Source organism: Panicum hallii, chromosome 9 (genome assembly GCF_002211085.1).
Source record: "Panicum hallii strain FIL2 chromosome 9, PHallii_v3.1, whole genome shotgun sequence".
Taxonomy (NCBI): Eukaryota; Viridiplantae; Streptophyta; class Magnoliopsida; order Poales; family Poaceae; genus Panicum; species Panicum hallii.
This window is the reverse complement of record NC_038050.1, coordinates 54,607,127-54,631,985: the sequence shown is the minus strand read 5'-3', so window position 1 is coordinate 54,631,985 and position 24,859 is coordinate 54,607,127. Positions and strand designations below refer to the sequence as shown.

General features: G+C 45.1%; 1 protein-coding gene and 1 long non-coding RNA gene across 2 annotated transcripts; both read left to right on the top strand.

Moving 5' to 3' along the window:
- The first annotated feature begins 1,226 nt into the window (after nt 1-1,226).
- LOC112873152 lies at nt 1,227-9,519 on the top strand. Its single transcript, XM_025936170.1, has 3 exons — nt 1,227-1,343; nt 1,427-1,590; nt 9,339-9,519. Exons 1-3 carry the CDS (start codon nt 1,227-1,229, stop codon nt 9,517-9,519), a joined length of 462 nt encoding a protein of 153 aa, XP_025791955.1.
- A 3,234-nt stretch (nt 9,520-12,753) lies between these two features.
- LOC112874088 lies at nt 12,754-13,631 on the top strand. The gene is made up of 3 exons (XR_003224886.1): nt 12,754-12,948; nt 13,027-13,067; nt 13,531-13,631. It is a non-coding gene; the product is annotated as an uncharacterized LOC112874088 (long non-coding RNA).
- The last annotated feature ends 11,228 nt before the right edge of the window (nt 13,632-24,859 follow it).

Here is a 24,859-nt window from a genome sequence, read left to right as displayed (position 1 = left end):
AAATTATCCTGTGATCGGCTCTGTATTTGCAAGTATTTGCAAACATGATGTTATATGTGATGTGCCATGAACTGATCTTCCCTATACTGGAAGACTGAAAACGACAGCACGTATCTTGTAGTATCAAGTTACTGCCAGCGAAGTGCTGGGGAAAAATGCAAATAGAAAAAAGGAAAGATAAAATGGAGTATGCTAGTAGTCTAGTATTGTGTTTGCCAGGGGTGCTGAGCTAGCTGGGGTAGTTTCTTCAGCTGGTGAAAAAGGAAAGGAATGACTTAGCAGCCAAGAACCAGCAACCAAACTGAACATTCACCTCACCGGAACACAGCTGAATCTTCGCACGAACTCTGGGGACACGTAATAGCGGAACCTTAATTAGCATCGGCTTCTCAGGCATAGTAGTGCTTTGCCGACCGCCCAGGAAAGTGCAGCAGCTAGCTTAGCTATAGCTAGCTAGACAGCAACGAGAAAAAAGAAGAGAAAAGAAAAGGAAAACAACACAGCACAACATCGGTGACGGAGGAGGAGAAGCATTATTCACTAGAGAAAGGGGGAGAATCCCAGGGCAAATGGGGTCACCGTCATTCCAAGAATCTGACGGCGAAAGGAGAGGACGGCGAGCTGCCGTCGTCGCCGGCCGCCAGCTTGTTGATTTCGAGGCGTTTCAATCGCGAGTGCGCTCCCCCCCTTTTTCTTCAGCCGTGTGTGCTGCGTGTGCGTGCAGAGCCTTGGTCGCGCGGTTTGCAGCGGAGAAGTGGAAAGCGAAGGACCGAACCCTGTGCGTTTGGTCCCTGTCTCGACGCTAGTGAAATCTCTGTGTTCCAACGAGGCGCTGCTTGATTCCATTTTGCAATTCGATTATCCGATTTTTAGAGTTTTCTAACACTCGATTTGAACAAGTTTTGCAACAATTAATCTCACTGTAAGATTAATTTCATTCAGATTTTGAAATATATATATTATATATATTTTGATACGAAGACAGGATATTCGAAGCCGACATGGTTTGCAGCTCGCTGTTGGACGTGCATGCCCATAGAGAAATTTCGATCCGAAAGTTCCAGGTACCCGTGAGAGCGAACACGTAACCCGTGTCTCTAAAAGCGTAAAGTGGAAGGTAATGGTTAATGGATCGATGGGCCTGCAGGCTATGTCCAGCACGTGGGCCGGTCCAGCCCATCCAACGGACGACGGCTCCTTTCTCGACTCCCGCCCCGTCGTCTCCGATGGCGGCGGAGGCCGTGTCGCGCCGCCTGGCGGCGGCAGTGCGTGAGCTCTCCGGCGCGTGGTACGGGCGCCACATGGCCGCCGCCGAGCGCGCGATACGCGCCCGCCTCCCCCTTGTTTATAGATTTTAAAATTTGGGTAGACAATTTCGGGCAGATGTCATATCTGATTGCGCTGGCAAATTTTTACTGCTATGTAGTTATTGAGTGTTGTGCGATTGAGGATCGGGGAGATCAAGCATGGAGAGAGCGATTGCACGGGAACAGTCCTCCTCGTCGGAATTCCTAATGTTGGCAAGTCGACCATAGTTAACGCAATGCATCAAATTGGAAGAATTGGATGGTGGGAAATGGCCGAGCTTACGTAAAAATAGGTCTCATGTAAAGATTTAAAAATTTATAAAATTGGCACCCTCCCACCTCTATGTAAAAGGACCCACGGGATCATTAAAGGGCACTCTTTTTTGGGAGCACTCCACACTTGGATCTTCGGAGCTCTCTTCCTCTCTCTCTCTCTTTGGTTGTCGTGATAGAGTTACATCCCAACAGTTTAGCACGCACCGTGTGTTTGGCTCGAGAAAAAAATTGAAGAGAGAAAAAAGAGGTGCAAAGTATCTTCAGATAAGACCTTTGTTGGTTTTCTTTTCGTTCATAGTGGGATTTCTCGAAGCGTCTTGGTTTGACCCTTCGACGGTGATTTGGTTTGACCCTTCGACGGTGATTCCGAATTGTTTTTTCCGTCAGCATCGGTGCAGAGTTGGTTTTTTACCCTTTTAAAATCAATATTTCACTTTTCATCAATAAATTTTGAAATTAATTTTTCACTCTTCATCGAAGAGTGGGGTTGATTATTACACTTCGGAATTAAGTTTTCACTGAGACTCGGGTTGATTTTTACACTTCGAAATTAATTTTTTAACCCTTCAGTCAGTGACTCGAGTTGGTTTTTATCCTTCAAAATCAACACTTCTGCCTCTTTATAGGCCATGCAACCGAAGTGCATGTAGAGCTTCGGGCCGCCCCAGTTATTGGGCTTCGGGTCTCTGAGTCTTCTTCTAAAGTCCCATATTCCTTTTCTGAGCCATCTTCAGAGCTCCCATATTCTTCTTCTGAGTCTTCCTCTAGAGCCCTATATTTGTCTTCTAGGATTTTATATTCGCCCTCTCCTTCTCGGGTCCTATATTTATTCCTTCTTCTAAAGTCCCATATTCCTTTTCTGAGCCATCTTCAGAGCTCCCATATTCTTCTTCTGAGTCTTCCTCTAGAGCCCTATATTTGTCTTCTAGGATTTTATATTCGCCCTCTCCTTCTCGGGTCCTATATTTATTCTCTGGGCTACCGTATTCTTCCTCTGAGTCTTTCTCTAGAGTCCTATATTCGTCCTCTAGGATCCCATATTCATCTTCTAGGGTTTCATATTCGTCCTCTAGAGTCCTATATTCGTCTTCTAGGATTTCATATTCGCCCTCTCCCTCTCGGGTCCTTCATCGAAGAGTGGAGGTTGATTATTACACTTCGGAATTAAGTTTTCACTTCAAAATTAATTTTTTAACCCTTCAGTCAGTGACTCGAGTTGGTTTTTTATCCTTCAAAATCAACACTTCTGCCTCTCTTTATAGCCATGCAACCGAAGTGCATGCTTCGGGCCGCCCCAGTTATTGGGCTTCGGGAGTCTACCACCAGCCCAGCCAAGAGAGTGTACCTTCGGCCCAGCGCCCCCAGTCAGTGACGCGCGCGGCCACCTTCGGCTCAGCGCCCCCTAACTTCAGCCCGTGGCGCAGGGGGACACCAGGGATCGATCTCTGGATCTCCAACCTCGGAGTTCACACATCAACCAACCCAGCCACAGCGTCGGATGCATGCTGGTTTACAGAGTAAATATTCGGTATCTACTGGATGCTTCAGAGACAGTTGCTTGCCTGTAGGTTTTTGCCCCTTCGGTTGGGCACAGTAAATAAATAAATAAATCAGAAATAGCTGCCCTGTTTCAGACTTGCTTCGTTCATCTAGCTTGCACTTTGTGATTAGTATCAGCTTAAGCATAGAGTTATTCTTTAGATAGCTATATGCACTTTTAACGTATAATTTTATCTTCCTTTGCATATGTGTTCTTGCTCATAAATAATATGTACGTGGATGCACTAACAAGCTTTTGTAGATAAATTCATCATTGAGCATCATACAGATGTTGGAGATTAACAATTTATTCACAACTGTCCGGACTTTATCTAGTCGGATGATTTTCACGGATCTTTGGGTATCATAAGAGTCAAGAATGCATCATTTACGGCAAGCATTCATCTGGTATTACCTAATGCAAGGCTCCGGTGTGCAAAATGGGCTAGCTTGAGGAGCTTCGGCACCTAGAGCTATTTTATGCAACCCCCGGTGATCGTGTGTGCAGTTGGATCGTGTGTGCAGTTGGATGAACTCCATATCTGGCTTCGGGTTTTATTTTTTGGGTATCGGTCTAGAGACCTTGGATCAAATATTTGGACTTCGGAGCCGCATCTCCGGCTCGTGACAGCGGGATTAGAAGTCATCCAGGTTATAGTCTATCTCACCACTGCAACGGTGGTTTGTTGGGCTTTGGTGACACTATCCTATTAGGCTCCAGGTATGTCGTATGCATGAACAGCTGTTCCCTTGTTAAAGGATTTAAATATATAAAAAAATTAACCAACACACCGAAAGGGGATTGAACTGAGACAAGGCCCTAGGGAATGTTAAACCTTCGGACGATACCACTGAGCCACTTCTCCGGTCGATGAATACTGCTATTTTTACTGTCTTCAGCATAGACTCTAGGAATGATAAGCCACTAGTTAATTTATTTTCATTTACGTTATCATATGCCTCAAGTGTTTACTTTTTTAGCATTATCATGTTTAAATACATCGATATCATTGCCTGCTCAGTTACCGAAGAGTTATTAGCTTCTTATATATTGATTTATCTAACCTCCTCTCTATGTACCGAAGAGTCTATTTTTTTTACCACTGAAGCAATCTACCCCTTCGGTTCAAAGGGGTGTTGTCATCGGCGGAAGGGGCTGAAACGCCCATAAGAAACGGCTGTCACACCCGATTTATAAGAACATAAATCGAGCAATCATATATGCGCCAGATCAAGTCACGCATATATACAACAGATTATCAAGATATCACAACACATGTCACGAATTAAAAGCGAATAAATTATAAAATGAATATCTTTATTACAACTGAATCAAGAATAAGTTCGAGAAATGCGGAAGCGTAAAAATAAATACATGAAGAGCGGGGCGCCACAGGGACGTCAACCGGGAGACAACGCCTAGAAATCGTCGAGTCCGCTGATGTAGTCCTCCACGTCGCCTGGTACTGAGCAGCAGTCGAAGATATCCGAAATAGAGCAGAAGAGTAGAGAGGCAAGTGTGAGTACAAACTAGTACTCAACAAGTATAACACAAACTATGAGGCTCTAGGCTAGCTGACTCAACTGCATTAGCTTTTAGTCTTGGCAAATTCTATTAACACTATTTACTATAAGTGGATGGATTACCATAAACCCAAATTGCATAAGAAATTAATCAATATTAATTAAGAACTACTGAGAACCATCCAAACCAAAACCACCCGGGGAATCTCCCTAATCAAAGGTTGATAACCCCACTAATCAAAAGGAGGATCTGGGCCGCTCATGACTGTGAGCACAGCTGATATATCAGTTTTACACTTTCGAGAGGTTGCACAACTTTACCCACAAGTCGTGGGCTACGCTAGTTGTTCATCACACTTCCTTAGGTGAGATGACTAGCAAGCACACTACGAGACCGTTACAAAGGATCACGTTAGTAAGGTGTAACCGCTAAGGATTCTGGATCAGCAACGATGGGGCCCACCTCCGGGGGTACAAGACACACAGCACAGACCAAGCCGGAGGAGCAGGGACCATTGAAGCTTACCACCCCTCTTGCCCACGCAGGTAAGTTACTCCCGAACCAACACGACCTAATTAATAAGTCAAGACCGTCCCATTCTAGTCTTGTGGTTGCGCGGTTGTCCCAGGTTGTCGCTCTATGAACCGGTCCTTATGGAGGGTGGCCAACCAAGCACTAAGCACCGTGCTGACCCCCTAAACCAAGTTTCTAACAAAACATCTTTTACGGAGACGTGAGCCACTCAAGCACACAGCACAGAGGGCCACTCTCAGAATCAAGTTGCATATACCATTAATTAATTTAATTAAAAAGGATCAAGTGTGTTATAGCGCAGCAATCTAGCACAACTAACCAAAATGCAACCCAAAGGGTATATATATAGGATATAAAGTGGCTAGGAAAGTCCTTATAGGCATACAGTATTAAAATGCAGTATGAAATTGTATTTAAAAGTGGTAGGATGTTCATGTTATACTTGCCTTCCTCGTACTCTCCCGGCTGCTGCTCAAACTGCTCGGAAGATGGCTGCTCCTGATACTCGTCCAAAGGCTCCGCGTCTACTCACGATCATCAAGCATAGTCCACACATACACACATGCACAACCATAGCAAACTATAAGGAAATAGTACACCAATACAATAGAACAGCACACAAAACTGGCCTAGAACTATTCTACGCGTTACAACGATCACGTGGACATAAAGAACACCTAAAACGGAGCTAAGACGCAAAATCTACGCTTGAAACAAGATCCAGGGACCTATCTGCGAGAAAAACTGGACAACAGGGGGGTTCTGGACAAAAATCAGGGACCTAAACGTAATTAAAGGCTAGACGCAGGGGCTAACACATGAAAACACAAGGCATGGACTGCGGGCACTAATTCCCGGAAGCTCAGGGGCCAAAATGGAATGAAAGGACCTGTCTGCGAATACTTTTGAACTAGAGATAGACGGCGGGTTAATTCCTCAAAAGGGCAGGGGCTCTTTAACAAAACTGCCACGGCTGAAGGGGGTACGCGGCTTCTAATCTGGGCGGTTCGATCTAAATCGAACGGTTCGGACGCATTACGATCGGACGGTCCGATCTGAACAGCGGGGTTCGGACGGTCCGATCAGGATCAGACTGGTCCGATCTGGTTGGGTTCGCGGGACGGCGGGTCTGCACGGCGGCACACGCCGGCGACGGCGTCGCGACTTCGGGTGCGGCCTACGGTTCATGATAGCTAGCGTAAGAGGGAGAGGGGGACGTGCTGATGCTCACCGAGGACTCGAACTGGCCGGAGAAACAGCGCAAGATGGTCGGCGACGAGGTCCGAGCGGCGGAGACGGCGGTGCTCGTGGGGAAGGCTGCTGTAGGGGGGTTCGGGGTCCCTTGGACGTGCGGATCGGTCGGGGAACTCCCTCCGGAGGTAACCAGGGGGTTAAGACGGATCAGGATGCTACGACGACGAGGAATTCCGACGGCGGAGCGGCTCACTGTCGAAGGTTCCTTCGGGAAATTTGGTCGATGCCGAGGCGTAGGGCTTCGATGCTGGGCTCGTGGAGCTTCGGGATGGCGAAGAGGAGCTTTTGCGGTTGATGTGGTGGTCCGGGGTGCAGCGGAACGGCCGGTCTACGGTGAGGCCGAGGCGTCTGCGCGGCAGAGGGGAGAAGGAGGCGGCGGCGCTGCGGGTCTCCAAGGGTGCTGCTGCGGCTACGTTTAGGGTTCTAGGGCGCGGAAGTTCCCTTCTTGTAGAGCAGTGGCCCACATTGGCGTGCGGGCCTAGGCTGGATCACGGCGGCCGGGGACTTCGGAAGTCGTTGCGCGCCGGGGAAGAAGGAGGAAGAAGGGGCCGACAGGTGGGGTCGAGCTGGGGGAATGACCGAGAAAGAAGGAATAACTGAGGAAAGAACGAGAATGACTGAGAAAAGAAGGAATGACTGAGAATATAAGGAATGACTGAGAACAGAAGGAATGACTGAGAATATAAGGAATGACTGAGAACAAAAGGAATGACTGAGAGAAAGGAAGGAATGACTGAGAATAGAAAGAATGACTGAGAAAATAAAGAATGACTGACCCACCTTCCTGTTTCCCTCCTTTACTTTTCCCGCACCAACTCAAACCTATTTGAATTCAACTCAAATTTGAATTCAACCCCTATGCACTCAACCAAATAAAACTTATGCACCAGCATGAATGCACAAACATGTTGAACCTAAGATAAATTTTAATTCTTTATGAATTAAATTATAAATAAATGCAAGCTAGGCAAAATAAATCCTTAGAAAATTACTGGAGCCCAATTAAATTATAAATCTCGAAATTTTACCTTAGAGTGTTACAACGGCCATGGTCCGTCCTTACTTTCATGGTAATGACGTCCATTGCCTGCTTAATCGTGAAACCAACATATTCTTCTCGGCTCATCGGCGCAGCTGCGAGTTATCCTTTATTTAAAGAATTGTTAATACTTCAGCTCGTGTTTCTTCAGGAGCATCTCACATTTTATCCTTTGTTTGTAAGACTACTTAATCTAACACTTATACTACCTTCGATTTGAAGGATTTCACTTCTCTGTTTTGCAGGCTCTTCTCACCAAGGTAAGAAACTCTAGCTTGTTTTGCCCTTTGTTTTCAGTATGTTCGCACGTTCTCATCTCAAGCATGCTATACGTTTATACTTCGATTGTTACATCTTATCCACATCACTTGAATTATTACACACCGTATGACACTTCGTCACATTTATGTAGGATCCTACTTTTGGATTATTGGTTTTCACACCGAAGTAAGGCTATCCGTCAGAGCCGATTTAGAGATCAGTGAAACACAGCTCTCCGCCGCCGCCCCGCCGCTATCCCCATCGGCAAACCAACCGTCTCCTCCCTCTCGCCCCGACCTGCTGCTCTTCGCCGCCCCTCTCTCCTCCCTCCCCTCCCCTTCTCCCTCCCCGCCCGCAACGTCTCGACGGGCGGGCGCGGCGTCCCGGTGGGCGAGCGCGATGTCCCAGCACGGGGGCCCGCGGCCTCCTCCTCCTCCTGTCCGGTGAGCTCCTCGTCGATTTCTTGGAGCTACGAGTGGCCATGGCCTAGAAGCATCCATTTGAGCTATCATCTGCCCCATCTAGCCGCCCAAATAGCTAGATTTGATCTCAGCATGGCTGGCTGCTAGGGTTCGTCGCCTATTCCCTCCACTCCACCCACCCCTGCACTCTCCGGTTGGCACTGCCTCCTCCTCCCCTCCCTCCCCAATGCCCTCGGATTCGAGGGAGACCGTCGGCTTCTCCAGGATGCCGTTGAGGAGGACGCGAACACTTCGCAGGGCTGCCACGAGAGGAGCGGCTGCTGCGGTGGAGAGGATAGAGGTGGAGAGGACGGGCGTTGGATTTGCAGATTCCCTGTAGCAAACGGAAGGATTGGGGAGCAGATAGAGTTGTGCGGTGCGGGAGTCTGGACTGTACATTTGCAGTTCAGGGCGGTTTGGAGCTGTGCGTGCGGATAGCCTAAAGCTCTATATGGAACGTAGGTTATCTCAGTCCGTTATTGACTTGGAAATGACTATGCCATATCAATCCGTTTTCCCTATCTATTAAAATTTACCAAATTGGTCTCATAGAATTCTATTTGGCCTTCGATACTGCTTGATTCCAGTTAACTTACGGGATTTCTGCCACATAAGAAAGTAGGACTCAACCGAAGGTTGTGCCTTGTTTGTCAGGCTAACCCTCCGTTTTTTACTATCATCGTAAAAGAATACATACATACATCCATCCATCCATTCATTCACCATTCATTTCATACATACAATCATTGCAATCATGTTGCATTGCATTGCACAGAAGCATGGAGCCCAAAGTGCTCACACTAAAGACTCTCTCATGCAAAATGTCGAAGAGCCATAGAGCCGAGAGCGCCTATGAAATAACGAAACTCTCTCGAGCGAAAGGCCGAAGGTATTCGTAAAAATAAAAAAAATGAAACCCTCTCCAGCGAAAGGCCAAAGGTATTCATAGAAATGAAAAAATGAAACCCTTTGGAGCAAAAGGCCGAAGGTATTCATAGAAATGAAAAAACAAAACCCTCTCGAGCGAAAGGCCGAAGGTAAATCGTAAAACCAAGTGCGGTTACGTTATTTTTAAGGGAAAAAATTAAAGAAAGGCCTGCTTTATTTCTATGTAATTCATAACTCTGGATGGAAAAATGAAGTTATATTCTTGTAGCCCATGGAAAGCTTGTAAAACATATGAAGGTGCCCAAGAGGCGTGCCATCAACTTCAGCATCTCGACTACTTCGGCCTACATCCACGTCGACACAGTTTGGCTCGATGGGCTCTTCGTCCACTTCGGCGACGACTACTTCAGCCTCTTCCTCGTTGACACAGTTTGACTCGAGGAGCCCGCCGTCTACTTCGGAGACGACCACTTCGGCCTTCTCCCTCATCGACATAGTTCGACTCGAGGAGCCCGCCGTCTACCTCTGCAATGATTGCTTCGCCCTCACCCTCATCGACAGTGTTCGACTCGAGGGGCTCGGCGGTGACTACTTCAACCTCACCCAAAGGAGCAAAGTTTTAGAATCAAAGGCAAAACTAATACCACATATTAATTTCATGATTGCAGCTAAAATTTCAAAAAAAGGGAACTTGTTCATGGTTCTCGCTTTTTGGGATTGTAATTCACATGGGGTGAAGTCTACAAAGGAAGATATGTAAATGAAATCAGTAAACCCCTTAATTTAATAATCAATAAGAATGAAGGTGCATCGCTAGAAATGATTGAGACCTTGTAGAGTGCCTATGATTGAGGCTTGTAGAGTGCCTCGTGCAACATTCCAAATCCAATGTTTTAAACAAATAATCTGGTACTGCCATGGGAGAACATAATACTACGAAAAATAGGAGAGGAAATGAGAAAAGAACCAAAATTACCAAGGTTTGAAATGAGAATTCTAAAGAAAAAAACTTGAGTATGCTTAAACTAAACTGATTGTAAATTTCTATCTTATGAAATTCTAGTATGCTAAAATCATTTATACGAACTTGAGATAGAGCAGTCCAGAACATTGAGTACCAACATTGAGTACCGCAAATTGAGATAGACATGTAATTTAATTAGACATATAATCATTTTTCTATCTTGGCTACTTCTAAACATTGAGTATCACAAAGATCAGCATATAGATATGTCCACGTATATTGTGAAATGTTTTTTTACTTTAATAAAGAAAAGGCTCAGTGGAATTCCTAATAAGCTCAAGTCAAAGCACAATCTACTCAACTACACAAACAAATGATATCTGCAACTTTCTCTTATGTAAATGTTGGTTGTCCCTGGTCCATCTGGCCAAAACAGAGGTAAATGAAACTACAGGGATCCAAGCTACATGATGGGATTTTTTAAAAAAAACTAATAACAGTGAACTAAATAGTTTCCATAGCAAAACTGTATAGGTATAGCCTATTTACATCCAGATGCAGCCAAGCCTATTCAGATGATTTCCCAATATTGATAGCAAAGTGAAAAGATGATTTATAGGAGGTGATATGGAAAGTATAAGAGTTGAGGTTCCACATATATGGTAGATTTCAGAATAACAAAAAACTTGCCAGATACCTCAGCTATTACCAAAACTGATTTCAGAACCTTAGAAATAGGAAGATGAACATATTTGTACCATGATGATAATAAGATTTACAACATTGGTAAAAATGATGACATAGATTTAGGTTATCACATTTCCCTTTGCGATTCAATGTATTTTATTGTTTGAGAAGACAACATCAGGGATTGCATCTTTCACCGACTGAAAGACCTACAACTTTGAACCAAATGGATTTAGTTTGTTTACGATACATATATAGATAGCCTTATTGTAATGGACTGTAACATGCAGTATAACATGACTACATTTCTGCAGCTGAGTTCATCACCCAGAGGTGCCTCATTGGGGACAGCTGCGGGCTCGAGCACACCTGCTTGATAGACCTGTAGCAAAATCATGAGCACACAAAAGGCTAGGGGTAGAAACTGCTGATCAATTTGGAGAAACAAAGGAGGGTACATGAAGAATTTCAATCCATTACGGCACCATTTGAGGAGAGAGGGTGGCTAGTTGTACCCAGAATTGGCACTGTACCCGTGACGAGCAAATCTGTTCAAGAACTATATAGAATGTGTATTAGAATCTTAAATGGATCTGGAAGGTAAACTCGTTCCAGAACTATTTAGAATGAAAGAATCTGGAATGTGCATTAAAAATTTTATGAACTCTGTTTCTGAAATAAACGGAGGTCAACTTCCAGATCCATTTCAGATTCTAAATGCTCATTGATGCCGGTACAAAACCTTCCAGATTAAATTGCCTCATGTCAGAAAAATTAATTTTGAGAAGCATATCCATATCATAGCCCACCCTAGACAAATACGTGACATGGTGGGATTTGGACCGTACCAAAATATCAAGTTTGTGCATCGAATTAATTAGATTGCAAGTTCTCGGACCAATTTGCACGCACATGCTTAGTTGTTACATTCCGGATGCAATTTACTCTTCATTATTACGGATGGCTCGTGGCTGTGCCATCCCCAAAGCTCAACGATAAGGGAGCGTGCCAAGAGTTCATCAGCTATATGCCCATTTTGTGCATTAGGCCGTGTCCAACGGCTGGCGACGTCGCCAGCTTGAGCTGACGTGGTGGAGTAGGAAATATTAATATTTCTTCCGCTAGCGGTTCTTTAGTCGCTAGCTGATGACACGCTTTTTAAGTGTTGGGTGAGGCAGTGTAGAAATGGAGAAGAAGCCGAATTTATTTTTACTTAGTTTAATATTTTCAACCCCACGACGATATCGGTAAGGCCTTTGGAGGAGGCCTTACAACACCGTACCTGAAATTGAAAGTGCCATCTTCTACTGTCCTCCGACATAACGATCAAGTGGCGGATCATGTGATGAGGTGACTAGCCACGTGGCCACACCCCTTGAGGCATGCTAGGGTGCCAGCTGCATCCTCAGGTGCCTCTGTCTGGTCAATCGCCTCACGTAGAGAGGATCAGCTCGATTTGAAGTGGCATGGATGCCTACCTCTCTAGGTTGATCAACATTTATGACTGGAACTTGAGCACGAGTAATTAGCGGAACAAAATATATCACTAGGTCGGTTGGCATATTAGGCTGAGTAGAAATAGGTTTTTGCAATGCAGTGGTTATAGATTTAATAGATGGTAAGTACAAGTACAAGTCATATCAACCTACTGGAATATGCAAGTTTCCCTACGGTTTTAGTCATTCCCTAGGAAGAATTAAGCACCCCCAAGGGGAATTTTACATCCTACGACCAATTTGGAAATTTCTAGGGAAAGAAAATATTGCGTATAACTTTACTCAGTTCGTAGGGAGAAACTATAAGAATGCATCAAAGATACGCCACATGGACTTCACGATAGCATGTTTCCCTAGGGTGGTAGTAAAACCGTAGGGGAACAAATTCGCATCCCGCCCAATCACCCATGCGCGGCCGTGAGAATTTTGAAATTGGAGCCCGCTTGCTTGCGTCTATATTGTGCAGGCCTCTCCTTCCCCAAAACCAACTCACTCCTTTTCTCCTCCCAAATCCATCTTCCCTCCCTCAAACTTGCCTCCCTGCTCAGGTCATCCTTCCCTTGGATGTGCCGGTCCTGCCCATGTAGCAGTTGGCCGTGTGTTGGTTGCCGGTGAGTTCGTCTGCGTCGGCGATGGATGGAGCCACGTATGGAGCAGAGTCGTCGGACTGGGTACCACAGCAGCGAGGACACCGGAAGGATGCGTTGACAAGAACAGGTGAAGCTTTTTATTTCTTTTCTTGTCTCTCATCTGCTGGTGGTTGCTAAAACAACTCCATTGTTTGCTTTTGCTCAGATCTAAGCCTGGAGGCAAATAGCGCTGGACCAATAGTACTGGTAACCAGATCTGCTGATGTTTAGTAGACTCGCGACATGAGAAACTTCAGGGCCTGTTTGGATGGCAAAAGGGCAAATAGCAAAAAATTTGCTCTTTTTTTTTCCATTTGGACCCAAACACCCTATGAGAAAAAGGAAATAGCAAAAACAGATAGCAAAAGAAAACAGCAAAAAATTTGCTCTTTTTTTCCATTTGGACCCAAACACGCTATGGCAAAAAGGAGAAAAGAGGTTTAAATGAGCTTTTGCCAAAACTTTTGCCATTTGGATCCAAACACCCCTAATGGCAAAACTTTTGCCACTTTTGGCAAATGGCAAAATTTTTGCCCTTTCGCTCTTTTGCACTTTGGATCCAAACACTAACTGAATTATTGTTACATGTGCTATCTTGCTAGCTTCTTCTTGCCAGGATGTATTGTTTACTGGGCACTAACTAACTTTAGATTTTCTTTTTGTCTGGCAGCTAGAAAATTTAGTTTCCATTCGGGTGGTGCTGTTGGAACTCTGTTGCTGCCGCAACTGCCATTCGGGCCTGCTGACACTTAGGTAGTGACTGTTGGTGATGCAAACTCTCAAGCTGCATCGGCAGTGACTTGTGCTGCCGTCGTGCTTTGTAGATGCAGAGGATGGAGAAGAATTATTTTCTGTTCTTGCATGGTTTGTAAATAAGGATCTAGAAGAATCATTTGTAATGAATCTTGATGTACAGTTTTAGTTCAAAGAAATTAATTTGGTTCTTCATCGGATTGCAATATATTTGATTACTGGTGAAAGTAACAAATAAATAAAATTTAATATTCGGTTGAAAGTAATTCTTAACAATGCTTAGAGAAAATGTTCCCTAGGCTGCTAAAATAGTAGGGGAAGGAGCTTTCCATGTAGGACAGGCTTGCCACGTGAGCAAATTTCCCTACCATTCAAAAGCCTAGGGAAGGAATCGTTCCCTACGGTTTCTCAGAAAAAAAGTAGGGCAATCTATCTTTCTCGTCAAAATTTTCCCTACCAGGCTTTCCCTACTAATTTTTCTAGGGAAACATGTTCCCTACAGTTTTTTACCCTTCCCCTAGGAATTTAAGCCGTATGGAAACTTGTGAATTCTAGTAGTCACCTGATGCGTTAGCAACATCGATCCATAGATGCAATAATTACTTAATCAAATTATCTGTTCTCTTCCTAATGATACCCAAAGTTTGAATATTCAGATGGCAAATATCACAAAACTCAGTTGTTTCTTAAGAAAACATATGTGTGCCACTCCTTAATATATCTTCCATCATCTATAAAATACATAGTCTATGTGCACCAGTTTGAGTTAGTCTTACAATTACAAAGAGATTGTGTCATCATCTTTGTAGTAATTATTTAAGCAACATTATTAATAAAAAGTTCTCGTTCCAACGCATCTAATCTGATTATACAAGATATTGATAATCAAAGCTTGTTGCGTTATTTTTCCTATATCGCAAATAAGATTCATTAGTTCTTAAGAAAGAAGTAAATGCACATGGCCAGTCATTTGGCTGCTCTTCATCTACTAAGCGATATTGTAATAGCTCCTGTGCCCTTTTATATACTACCGTAGCATATACCATTCACCTTCACCTGAGTGGTTACCAAAGACACCAGACAGCACATCATGCTAGTTTTGACTTGGGCATTATTGGGAACGAATGGCGTCGGGAAGGCTGCTCGTCAGTTCATGTCAGGAAGACCTTGGCACGCTCCTCACCGGCCCTCCCACTGACTGCAACGCCGTTGATTTGAACCAAAGAAGAGCTGATTCAGTGCCGGTCCTTGTTGCAGTGGCCAATGTGGACTTTGGACCCATATGGGGGAGCAGAAGCCTATACATGTAGCAAGAGGACAGAGCAGTTGGAATAGGAAAAACAGTAGGCTTAATGCAATACGGAGTGGACTAGCAGTTGGAATAGCAATGTGGACTAGCTGGGACATCGTCCACAGCTCAACGAGAAAAAGAGTCAATGGAGCCCGTCAAAAAAGAGTTCAGCTGCCTTGTTCCGTAAACTAGCAGAACAAAAGGTATGTCAGTAGGTCGGGGCATATATATTAGGCTGTGTCTAATTATAAAAGAGGCATAACTGCTTTAACCTACAAAAAGTAGACTTTGCAATGCAGTGATGACAGATTAGATAGATGGTAAAGGTACAACTCAATGATGCTGTGATGGTGATATGAATATGAATATGTATATATGATATCAACAACAACCAATGGCTTAGCCGGGTCAGGTGCAACAGTTAGTTAATTCTTCCAATTACTAATATAGAAGGGTTCCTTTTACGATCGATACCAAAGTTTGAATAGTAGGATCGCAAAAATTTAAAAAAAAATTCTGTTGTTCCTTAATGAAAACAGATGCCTATATATGCAACTGCAACCTAACTTCACCATGCATGCATGGGCCACTCCTTACTAATCTCTGCGTACTGCTTTCATGCATGTACCATTATTCACTGCTACTAGCTAGGTCCTTTACATACCTTCCCATTCACCTTCATCTCTGTGGGTAGCTTTCTTGCAAACAAAAAACACTAGTATTGTTGTTCCTTGCGGTGGGGATCGAAGGGCACCCACAATAATACACAATCACTTCTCTCTAGCCAACAGGACGTGCCTTGCTGGAACGCTCTCATACTGTATATATCGGATTGGGTGGACTTGGGAGAGGTGATCTGACAAGAATGAGGATCTGTACCTTGCAAATAAGATATATAATCCTACTGTGATCTCGCGTAGTCTAGAAATGGAAGATACAATGTGGTTAGTAATAAGCTCAGCATGTGGGCCTCACCTGTGCCAGGCACATTTAGCTGGGGCGCCATGGTCTCGCTATAAATTAATGAAGCTGTGCGCAGCAGTAGGTAACCATTGAAATTGTGGTACATCAGACAACTTTCATGGCTAGCTAGCTACATCAAAAAAAGTCCAGAAGAACAGTGGACAAAAGGCCCTCATTTGTGCATCACTCCCCAGCAAGTGTAATCAAAACTGCAGTACATCACCTCGCCTGAAAACGTGAACTTTGCGTGCATCTTGGCATGCATGATCCGTTTTAAGATTGGCAAAGTCACTGCAGAGGACTCGACCGTCATGTCGCCTGCCGCTGAAGGAATAATTAGCTATAAATGCAAAAAATTCATGTTGAATCTCGAACCAAGACAGGTTGCAAGAAACTGAACAAGCAAATCTTTCATCGTGCGCCTTGTGCTTAGTTTGTCATCAATTGCACGCATGTCCGTCTAATTTATATGCCGGTTACTAAAGCAAGCATTAAAAATATGTTTGAGAGTATTGACTAAGAGCAAATCCAGCAGCAGCCACTAAATCAGACCCTCCAAATGCTATATAGAAGTTGCCACTATTTTTTAGGGGGCTCCAAATTTGCACCAACTCTAACAATAGCTCTCAATTCTAACTTATAATAGAGGACTTGCTATAGACCCATAGGAATAGAGGATCAAGGAGGAAATTTGGATGCCTCCCAAAATAGAGGGTCCAGTAGAGTGTCTGCTTGAGTGTATCTTTTTAGATTAATCCTCTAAACTTAAGCTAAGATGCTGTTTAGAAGGTCTGCTCGAGTTGCTCCAAGCAAACAATTACTCTTTCTTTTGGAAATCCTTGACTAATAAACGAAGAATAACAAACTAAAGCGTAAGCACTTCAGTGTACGGCACCTTTCTAGTCCGGTGACCTGATGAGGGTCTTCGCCGGCTGTTTTCCACATACGGTCGCTATATACTGATGTATCCATGAATGCTAATGAATTATGAACCACAATCCTTGACACTTAAATTGTAAGGAGTATGACTATCAAATATATGCCGGGCTAATAAGTGCTAAATAGTAAGATTATTTTCGGAAATGAATTAAATAGCAACGGGTACACTCTCCTGTGCCCTTTACATTCAAAGCCATTGTATCACCTCTAGCCAGCTACCGGCCCTTCCTACAACATCCACACGAACATTAGACATAATGCAGAATCAGCACACGCTTGTTAGACATATATATGAGTAGGAATGAGCGGTGTCAGGAAGGTTCTAGTGTCGAGATGACGAAGCCAAGCTGCTCCAGGACCGCCGGAAGGTCTCTTGACCAGACCCGAACAGCGTCCGAAGCCGCCGTACTGCGGCTCATGTAGGCTGTAGCGCACAGGTGGTGGCGAATGTGGAGTTTGGATGAGAACCTGAAATACAGGCTCCCATGCCAGCACGAAGATTTGCTCTAGGTTCGTCTGTTGGAGGAGGAGAGGAGGCTCTCGTAGGCCACACTATTCTAGAAGACTGAAGGACGGCCTGATTAGGGCCACGGTGGTGAATGGCTGCCTATCTGGACATTTTCAACAACTCAACGAGATCAAGACAGCTAGCTCTACGGTAAATAGTCCATATGTTTTCGAAAAAAAAAAACATGTGGGTGCTTCATGGCGCCTGGAATTGAAATTTTGTGCTCTACAGTCCTGTGACGTCCATGGCACTGATTAACAGACGGATCAGGTGAGGTGATTCACCAAGTGGCTGCGGATAACAACGTGCTAGGTAGGCTGCCCGCTGCATCTCCGGGCGGTATCGATCAGTCTTGTGAGTCATCTCACAACGCATAGAGTCATCTCACAACGCATATGGTCAGATGCATACGGAGTCATCTCACAACGCATATGGTCACATGCATACGGATACAAATACAGATAGTTATTTTTCTTCTTGAATTCGGATCGAAATGTGTCGGATAAGATATAAATAGATATCGACATTATAAAAATTTAAATTTTATTTTCGGATCCGGATACGGTGGCGGATACCGAATATCCAGAATCGAATACGAACGGATATTATCCGTACCATTTACAGCACTAGCGTAGAGGACCAGCTTCTTCTGAAGTGGCACTAATCGTCATATCAAAAGCAATCGGTGCCTATATGTAGATTCAACAATTGCTTCATCAAATTATACGTTCTTTTTCCGATTTATACCAAACGTTTGAATAGATCGGATCGCAAATACCAGAAAACTCGCATGTTTCTTATTTAATGAAAGCAAATGCGTGTACAGCTCCAATCTAACTTTACCATGCATGGGCCACGTACTCCTTAATGACCCGCGCATATTGGTTCATCTACCATCCGCTATCATATTCACTTCTACTACGTTTATATATATATATATATATAAACCTTTCCATTGAGCGCTTCACCTTTGAAAATGGCCGCCCTATAGACAAGAACTATTATTGTTCTTTAATTAGGTGTTGTCCAAGGGCACCACACAACATAATCACATATGGGTGGAGTCAGGAAAGGTGATCTGACTAGAACATCAAGAGTACCTATGTGGTCAAGGAGTGCGTTTGGTTTGTAGCCTCGAGCTGCCTTACAAATTTTTATGTGTGCTTCGCTACTATTTGGACCATGTCCAACAATTTGCGAGCCCATAGGATTTTGGCAAAAGTCTAATACAAAAGTTGCATGGGCACATATTGTTGGATATGTGGTACGACAAGTCTAACTAGGGTATTCTCGGATAATAGTTGAGGTGAGGAAGATCGCAGAGCTAAGAATCCTGATGGTCATACAAGACGCAAGTAATTTTTTTGCAGGATTTTTACTTTGGCGGCAGACCATGGATGCCGCTTCAATGAATCCGTAGACCTCTCCACTAAATGTTCACAAACTCGGATATACATAGACAGTACAGTAAGGATTGGATGATTGATACTGTTATAAATTGGGCATTATTTAGATTATTGGATAACTCTCCGCTGCTACATGCACTATGTTTGCGTGTCTGTTGTGGATATTCATATTCTCAATTATTTTTCAATCTCTCAATGCATGTTCAGTTCTTGTTTGGGAGAAATATTGCTACTCCCAGTTGGAAATTTCTTGCACATCATAGTCTCCAGTCGTGTTGGATTGAGTTAGATGGATCCTTTCACCTGTATAATTGATGTTAACCACCAGGTCCTCCAAGGTTTTTGTTCACTATTTATTATGTTGTGAAACATGACAAGCAGTTCTTACTATGTCATCATGCCGTGAAGCATAATACTAAAGTACTACATATTTATGCGTCCAATATGAACATTCAAGGTAACGATTGAGTTCGACTACACGTAACAATTCACAACTTATTTCTTAACGAGAGTAAGGGCCGTCTGGATCCTCTCATTTTGAAGAAATTGAAATCTGCTTAATAAACTTGGCTATTTGGCTTAGAATTTGACATGCCACCATTTTTTAACCACACTTTCCAAAATTTAGATATAAGCCTATCCTAAATTCATAGGGTGGGAGATGGAAATTGATTCTATACACCACCAAGCTATATATATATGTTTCTATTCCGTAACTTATAGCATATTTTTTAGCTCACTCCTCTATAGTAGTAGAAATATAGCATATAATTATCTACCTCGTATAGCCAACAATAGTATACAAATATATTCCGTATATAATCATATTAGCTCAATAGATTTGCATCTAAATTATAATTATTAGAATGGAATTCAATTCCAAGGTTCCAAATGGGGCCTAAGTGTGTATGCAAACCTTATTTCACCCCACTCAATACATAGACTAAACTAACATATATGTTCTGCCAAGTCACCACGGTCTTATATCCTTTATATATACCACAAGCTCACCTCCATCTTTTGAGAGAGCCCATGCGGCATTTCACATGAACAAGGAGAAAGTGCACAAAGAAAAAAAGATTTGTGATTCGTGACGACGGCATCACAAGACGATATGAAAATTTTCTATTTGACACCATTAAAGTTCCTAATTCCCACCTTAACCATCATTTTCCAGAAGTTTCCTATTTAACACCACAACTTCATTTCTTCCCTAAATTGACACTTCCGTCAGTTTGGAGTACCAACGGTGTTAACGGTCATATGAAAAGACCATTTTACCTCTCCTCCTGCAAATAAAACCAAATGCTTGAGCATGGCTACCGGTAAAGATCTCCTACTGGTATTAACCTATTCCTACTACTCATACTGGAGCCCGCACCTCCACGTGCAGCCGCAGCAGCGCTTAAGGCTATCTCCAACCGTCGTTCTCTATATCCTTCTCTATATCCTTCATTTACAAAATTCTCTACAAGATTCTCTCCTCTATATCTCATTTCTCTCCAACAACGTTCTCTAAATCTCGTTCTCTATACATTAAACCCTATATTAGAAACGTATTTTGTTCCAAATTTTTGTACGTACGTATTTATCATACCTCAAACGCTATGGACATATTTTATTTTTATTTAATTCAGTGTTTAAAACGTAAAGAAAAAATAGAGAAGAGGAGAGAGAATCTCTATATATAGAGGAAACCTGTAGCGTTCTCTATTTTAGAGGACCATTTAGAGAACGCTGCTGGAACTTTAGAGCACCATTTAGAGAACGCTGCTGGAACAACGGAGAACGGAGAGAATAGTTTAGAGGGCACCGCTGCACCACAGGCCGCACCAGCCTGGCTGCTGGGGCCCGTACCCCCGCCTCCTGAAGCCCGGCTGGCGGAGCAGCCCGCGTGAGGGGAGCCGGGACCGACGCTGGGCCCGCGGAGCAGTCCGCGGATGCGCGCCCGCCGCGCTTGCCGTGTCCCGCGCCTCCCGTGGCCGCCGCGCGCCCACCGCGTCCCGTGGCAGCGCGCCCGCCGCGCCCCGCGCCACCGTCGGGCCCCGCGACTCCTCCTGGTCGCGCGCGGGGGTGTGGTGGCCCCGGCTCCATGCCGGCGCCGCCGGGTTTGGATGGATCGAGTGGGGAGGGTAGAAGAGACCGAGATGCCTGTGGTTCAACCCTATCTTTTAGCTAGGGGTACGTTGGTCTGCTCGTGAAAATTCTGACGTGTTTGCAAAGGTGTCTCCAGCGATATCCTCTAAATTCCATCCCCTATTTCCATCCTCCATATCAACTTCATTCTCTATACCAATTTTTACTCCAACAACATCCTCTATCAACATCCTCTATACCCCACAATCTCAATTTTCTATCCTATCTTCCAACTGCTCTTTCCCCAACCCCCAACCGCCGTGCCTCCCGCGCCCCTCCGCCCCGCCCCGCCCCCCTCCTCCTCCGCCGCCCGCCGCCCCCTCCCCCTCCGCGCCCCTCCTCCTCCGCGCCTCCCCTGCCGCCCCTTCTCCTCCGCGCCCGGCGCCCCCTCCCCCTCCGCCCCCTCCTCCTCCGCCCCCCCTCCGCGCTCGGCGCCCCCTCCCCCTCCGCGCCCGCCGCCCCCTCCCCCTCCGCGCCCCTCCTCCTCCGCGCCCGCCGCCCCCTCCCCCTCCGCCCCCTCCTCCTCCGCCCCCCCTCCGCGCCCGGCGCCCCTCCCCCTCCGCCCTCCGCCCTCCGCCTCCGCGCCTCCCTCCGCCTCCGCGCCTCCCTCCTCCGCCTCCGCCGCCCTTCCGCCTCTCTCCTCCGCCTCCGCCCGCGCCTCCGCCTCCGCCCGTCCCTCCTCGGCCCCTCCTCCCCCCTCCTCCGCCCGCCCCGCCTCCTCCGCCCGCCCCTCCTCCTCCTCCGCCCGCCCATCCTCCTCCGCCGCCCGCCGCCCCCTCCCCCTCCGCGCCCGCCGCCCCCCTGCCGCTCCGCGCCCCTCCTCCTCCGCGCCTCCCCTGCCGCCCCTCCTCCCCCGCGCCCCTCCCTCCTCCGCCTCCTGCGCCGGCCGCCGCTCCCCTGCCGCGCCCGGCGCCCTCCCGCGCCCGCGCCGCCCCCTGCCGCGCCGCCCGCCGTCCCGTGCCGCCCCTGCCCCGCGCGCCGCCCCTCCGCCTCGCCCCTGCCGCGCCGCGCCTGCCGTCCCGCGCCCCTCCGCCCCGGCGCCCTCCGCCCTCCGCCCGTCGCCTCTCCCGCGCCCGCGCGGAAGCTGGCGAAGATGCGGGCCCCGCGACCGGGATGGAGGACGCATCCTCTGTGCGGGACGGAGAGGTGGTGCTCCATTTTACCGCACCGCATAGCGGTTACCGCTGGAGCGATGGAGGACGCTACAGTGTTCCCCAAAATAGCGAACAGGTCGTTTTACCGGATGCCAGTGGAGATAGCCTTAGAGTGGGAGCTAGTCAGCCCGGGTTCAATTCCCGACGGCCACATCCTCGCTAGAGTGGAGGGTGGGTTGGCTTGAGTTTAAACCCTATTGCCTAGTTAAATTCGGCTGAGTTTCTACTAACGGAGGTAATGGAAGTCTCAATTTAGAGAAGAAATGAACTTGTGGTGTCAAATAGAAAATTTCTAGAAAACGAGGGCAAAAAAGGAATTAGGAATTTTGGTAATATCAAATAAGGAATTTTCTCAACTTTGTTATTTGCTCCTTCCCCCCTCTCATACAACGATCCCCGGCCTGCTGGGATGCATCCACACTGACAACTAATCGGAGTGAGTGGCGTCTTGAATGCCGATGTATGTTCATGAAGCTACGCATGAGCAGTAGAGCTTAGAATGTCCTGTAGAACGGGAAAACTATGATTGGAGATGCTGAGCTAGTGTGGATGACAAGTGATGGAGCATTAATCAACGATGGCATTCTACTGTCTCGACGCGCGCGGCCGTTTGATTAGCCCTTTCCATAACCATAATAATCAATACAAGCTAAGAACATAATCATATAATATAATAATAGTGATGCATGTGAACACTTCTGAAAATGCATAAGGATCGACCACGGCTAAATTAACTGTTAAGCTCGTCCCTATATACTTTGATAACTTTAGAAATGATGCGCTACTTAATGATTTTGTTGTACCTAAGAATAATGGAAAACATAGAAAAGGATTGGGGATGGGGACGTTAGCCTCGAGGGTCAAGTGGTGGCCAAGAAGGATATTTTCCGGTATTTAGGATCAATGCTTCAGAAAGATGGAGACATTGATGAAGATATTAGACATAGAATTTCAGCTGGTTGGTTGAAGTGGCGGCAGGCTTCGGGCGTCCTCTGTGATAAGAAGGTGCCACAGAGGCTAAAAGGTAAGTTCTATAGGACGGCGATTCGCCCGGTTGAGATGGTTTGGACATGTACAACGGAGGCCTCCCGAGGCGCCGGTGCGTAGTGGAGTTTTAAAGCGGGGCGATAATGTTAAGAGAGGTAGAGGTAGACCTAGACTAACTTGGGACGAGACGGTTAAGAGAGACCTTAAGGAGTGGAATATCGCTAAGGAATTAGCTATGGATAGGAACGCTTGGAGACCAGCAATTAACATACCTGAACCGTGATTTTTGTTACTTTTTGTTTAACTCCTAACTCTTCCTTTGGCTTGTGCCCTTTTTGTGTTTCTTATTCTTGTTTTCTGTGGGTTTCATCTCTAGCCTACCCCAACTTGCTTGGGACAAAAGGCTAAGTTGTTGTTGTTGTTGTTGTTGTATAGAAAAGGATTGGGGACAGTCATGGTGGAGGAGAAGAATAATAAAGACGTCCATGCCAAATTGGAGGTGCAGAAGATACCATATTCGAGTCTACCTCAAATTAAGCTCAGGAGCAGACTAAAATCATCGCCCATGCCACATATGGAATATGTTTTCGACATTCTACATATATATGTAAAGTTAAGGAGATAATATTTTCAATGCCACTGGATCCATATCAATATTAGGTCCAAGTGAATATGAATCGTCGAAATAAATGGACGTCCAGAATCTATCAATGTGTTGCGTTACCATAGGTCATTTGGTTGTGTACCATATTAGAGTCCATCAGGGACGCGTCTAGGATTTCTTAGCCGACCTACCCCTTCATATGAAGAGTCGCCACCTGACTTATGTTAGAATTTTGCTTAGATTAATCTATCGAGAACAGTTTCGTTGATATTAGTTTATGAGCTTAATCGGTCATTTTGTAAAATTTTGTTGTGTTCTTTATTTTTGCTTATGTTCTTCAATTCACAGATAAGAATTAGTTTTCATGGTGAGATCACCTGGACAACACACAGTTAATAACCAGAGATGACGTGGTGCTTTGATTGTAGGTTCAAATCTTATAAGTTAGAAGGCAGATCGCTTGTGTCGAATGGTAGCTAAATCGATAGTTATTCCCTCCTAACGGAAGATAGGGCACATTCACTCCCATTAGGGATAATGGTAATATCGACAATAGCCAATGCCTTAGCAATCTCGGTCATGAACAATTTCATCATATTTGGGTTATAGTTAAGCTACATTTATAAAAAAAACATTCTCAAGTATGTATTCTAAATGCTACAAAATACTATAGTAACATAAAAGATCTCGGCCTTGCCGACTCATCCGTGCCAGTAAAATTGAAGTCGGGATAGAAAAGTTCAATTTGTCAGCTTGTAATAGGAGGCTGTAGCGATAAGTCCCTCAAGTGTTGTCCACCAAGTTGGATACCTTGGAACTGTTCGTACTGACTCTTATGACGAGCTGGCATGGATAGAAAGTAACCGTGCCGACTCTAAATGCGAGCCGGCTCAGATATATAGAAGATAATATGGACCAGATCGTATTATGAGCCGCTATGGCTATCAAAGTAGATGTATTTAGAGCCGACACGGATACTTTTCATCTTTGTAATTTAAATTTCAGCTTATTTCAAAAATCTATTATCCTTAGAGGACCACGACAAATAAATTGGATATGGAAATTATATGTCTGAATGAGATGAACAAGTCATTTATGTTTATAAATAGTTTGCCAAAGTATTAGACAAATCCATTTTTTAAAAGAAATATGATTTATTAAAGATAGATCACCGTATACACCCACCATATTATATGAACAAATCTGGCAAAAATGAAATTACATTATAATCTTCCATTTCCTTCCCATTTTTAATTCG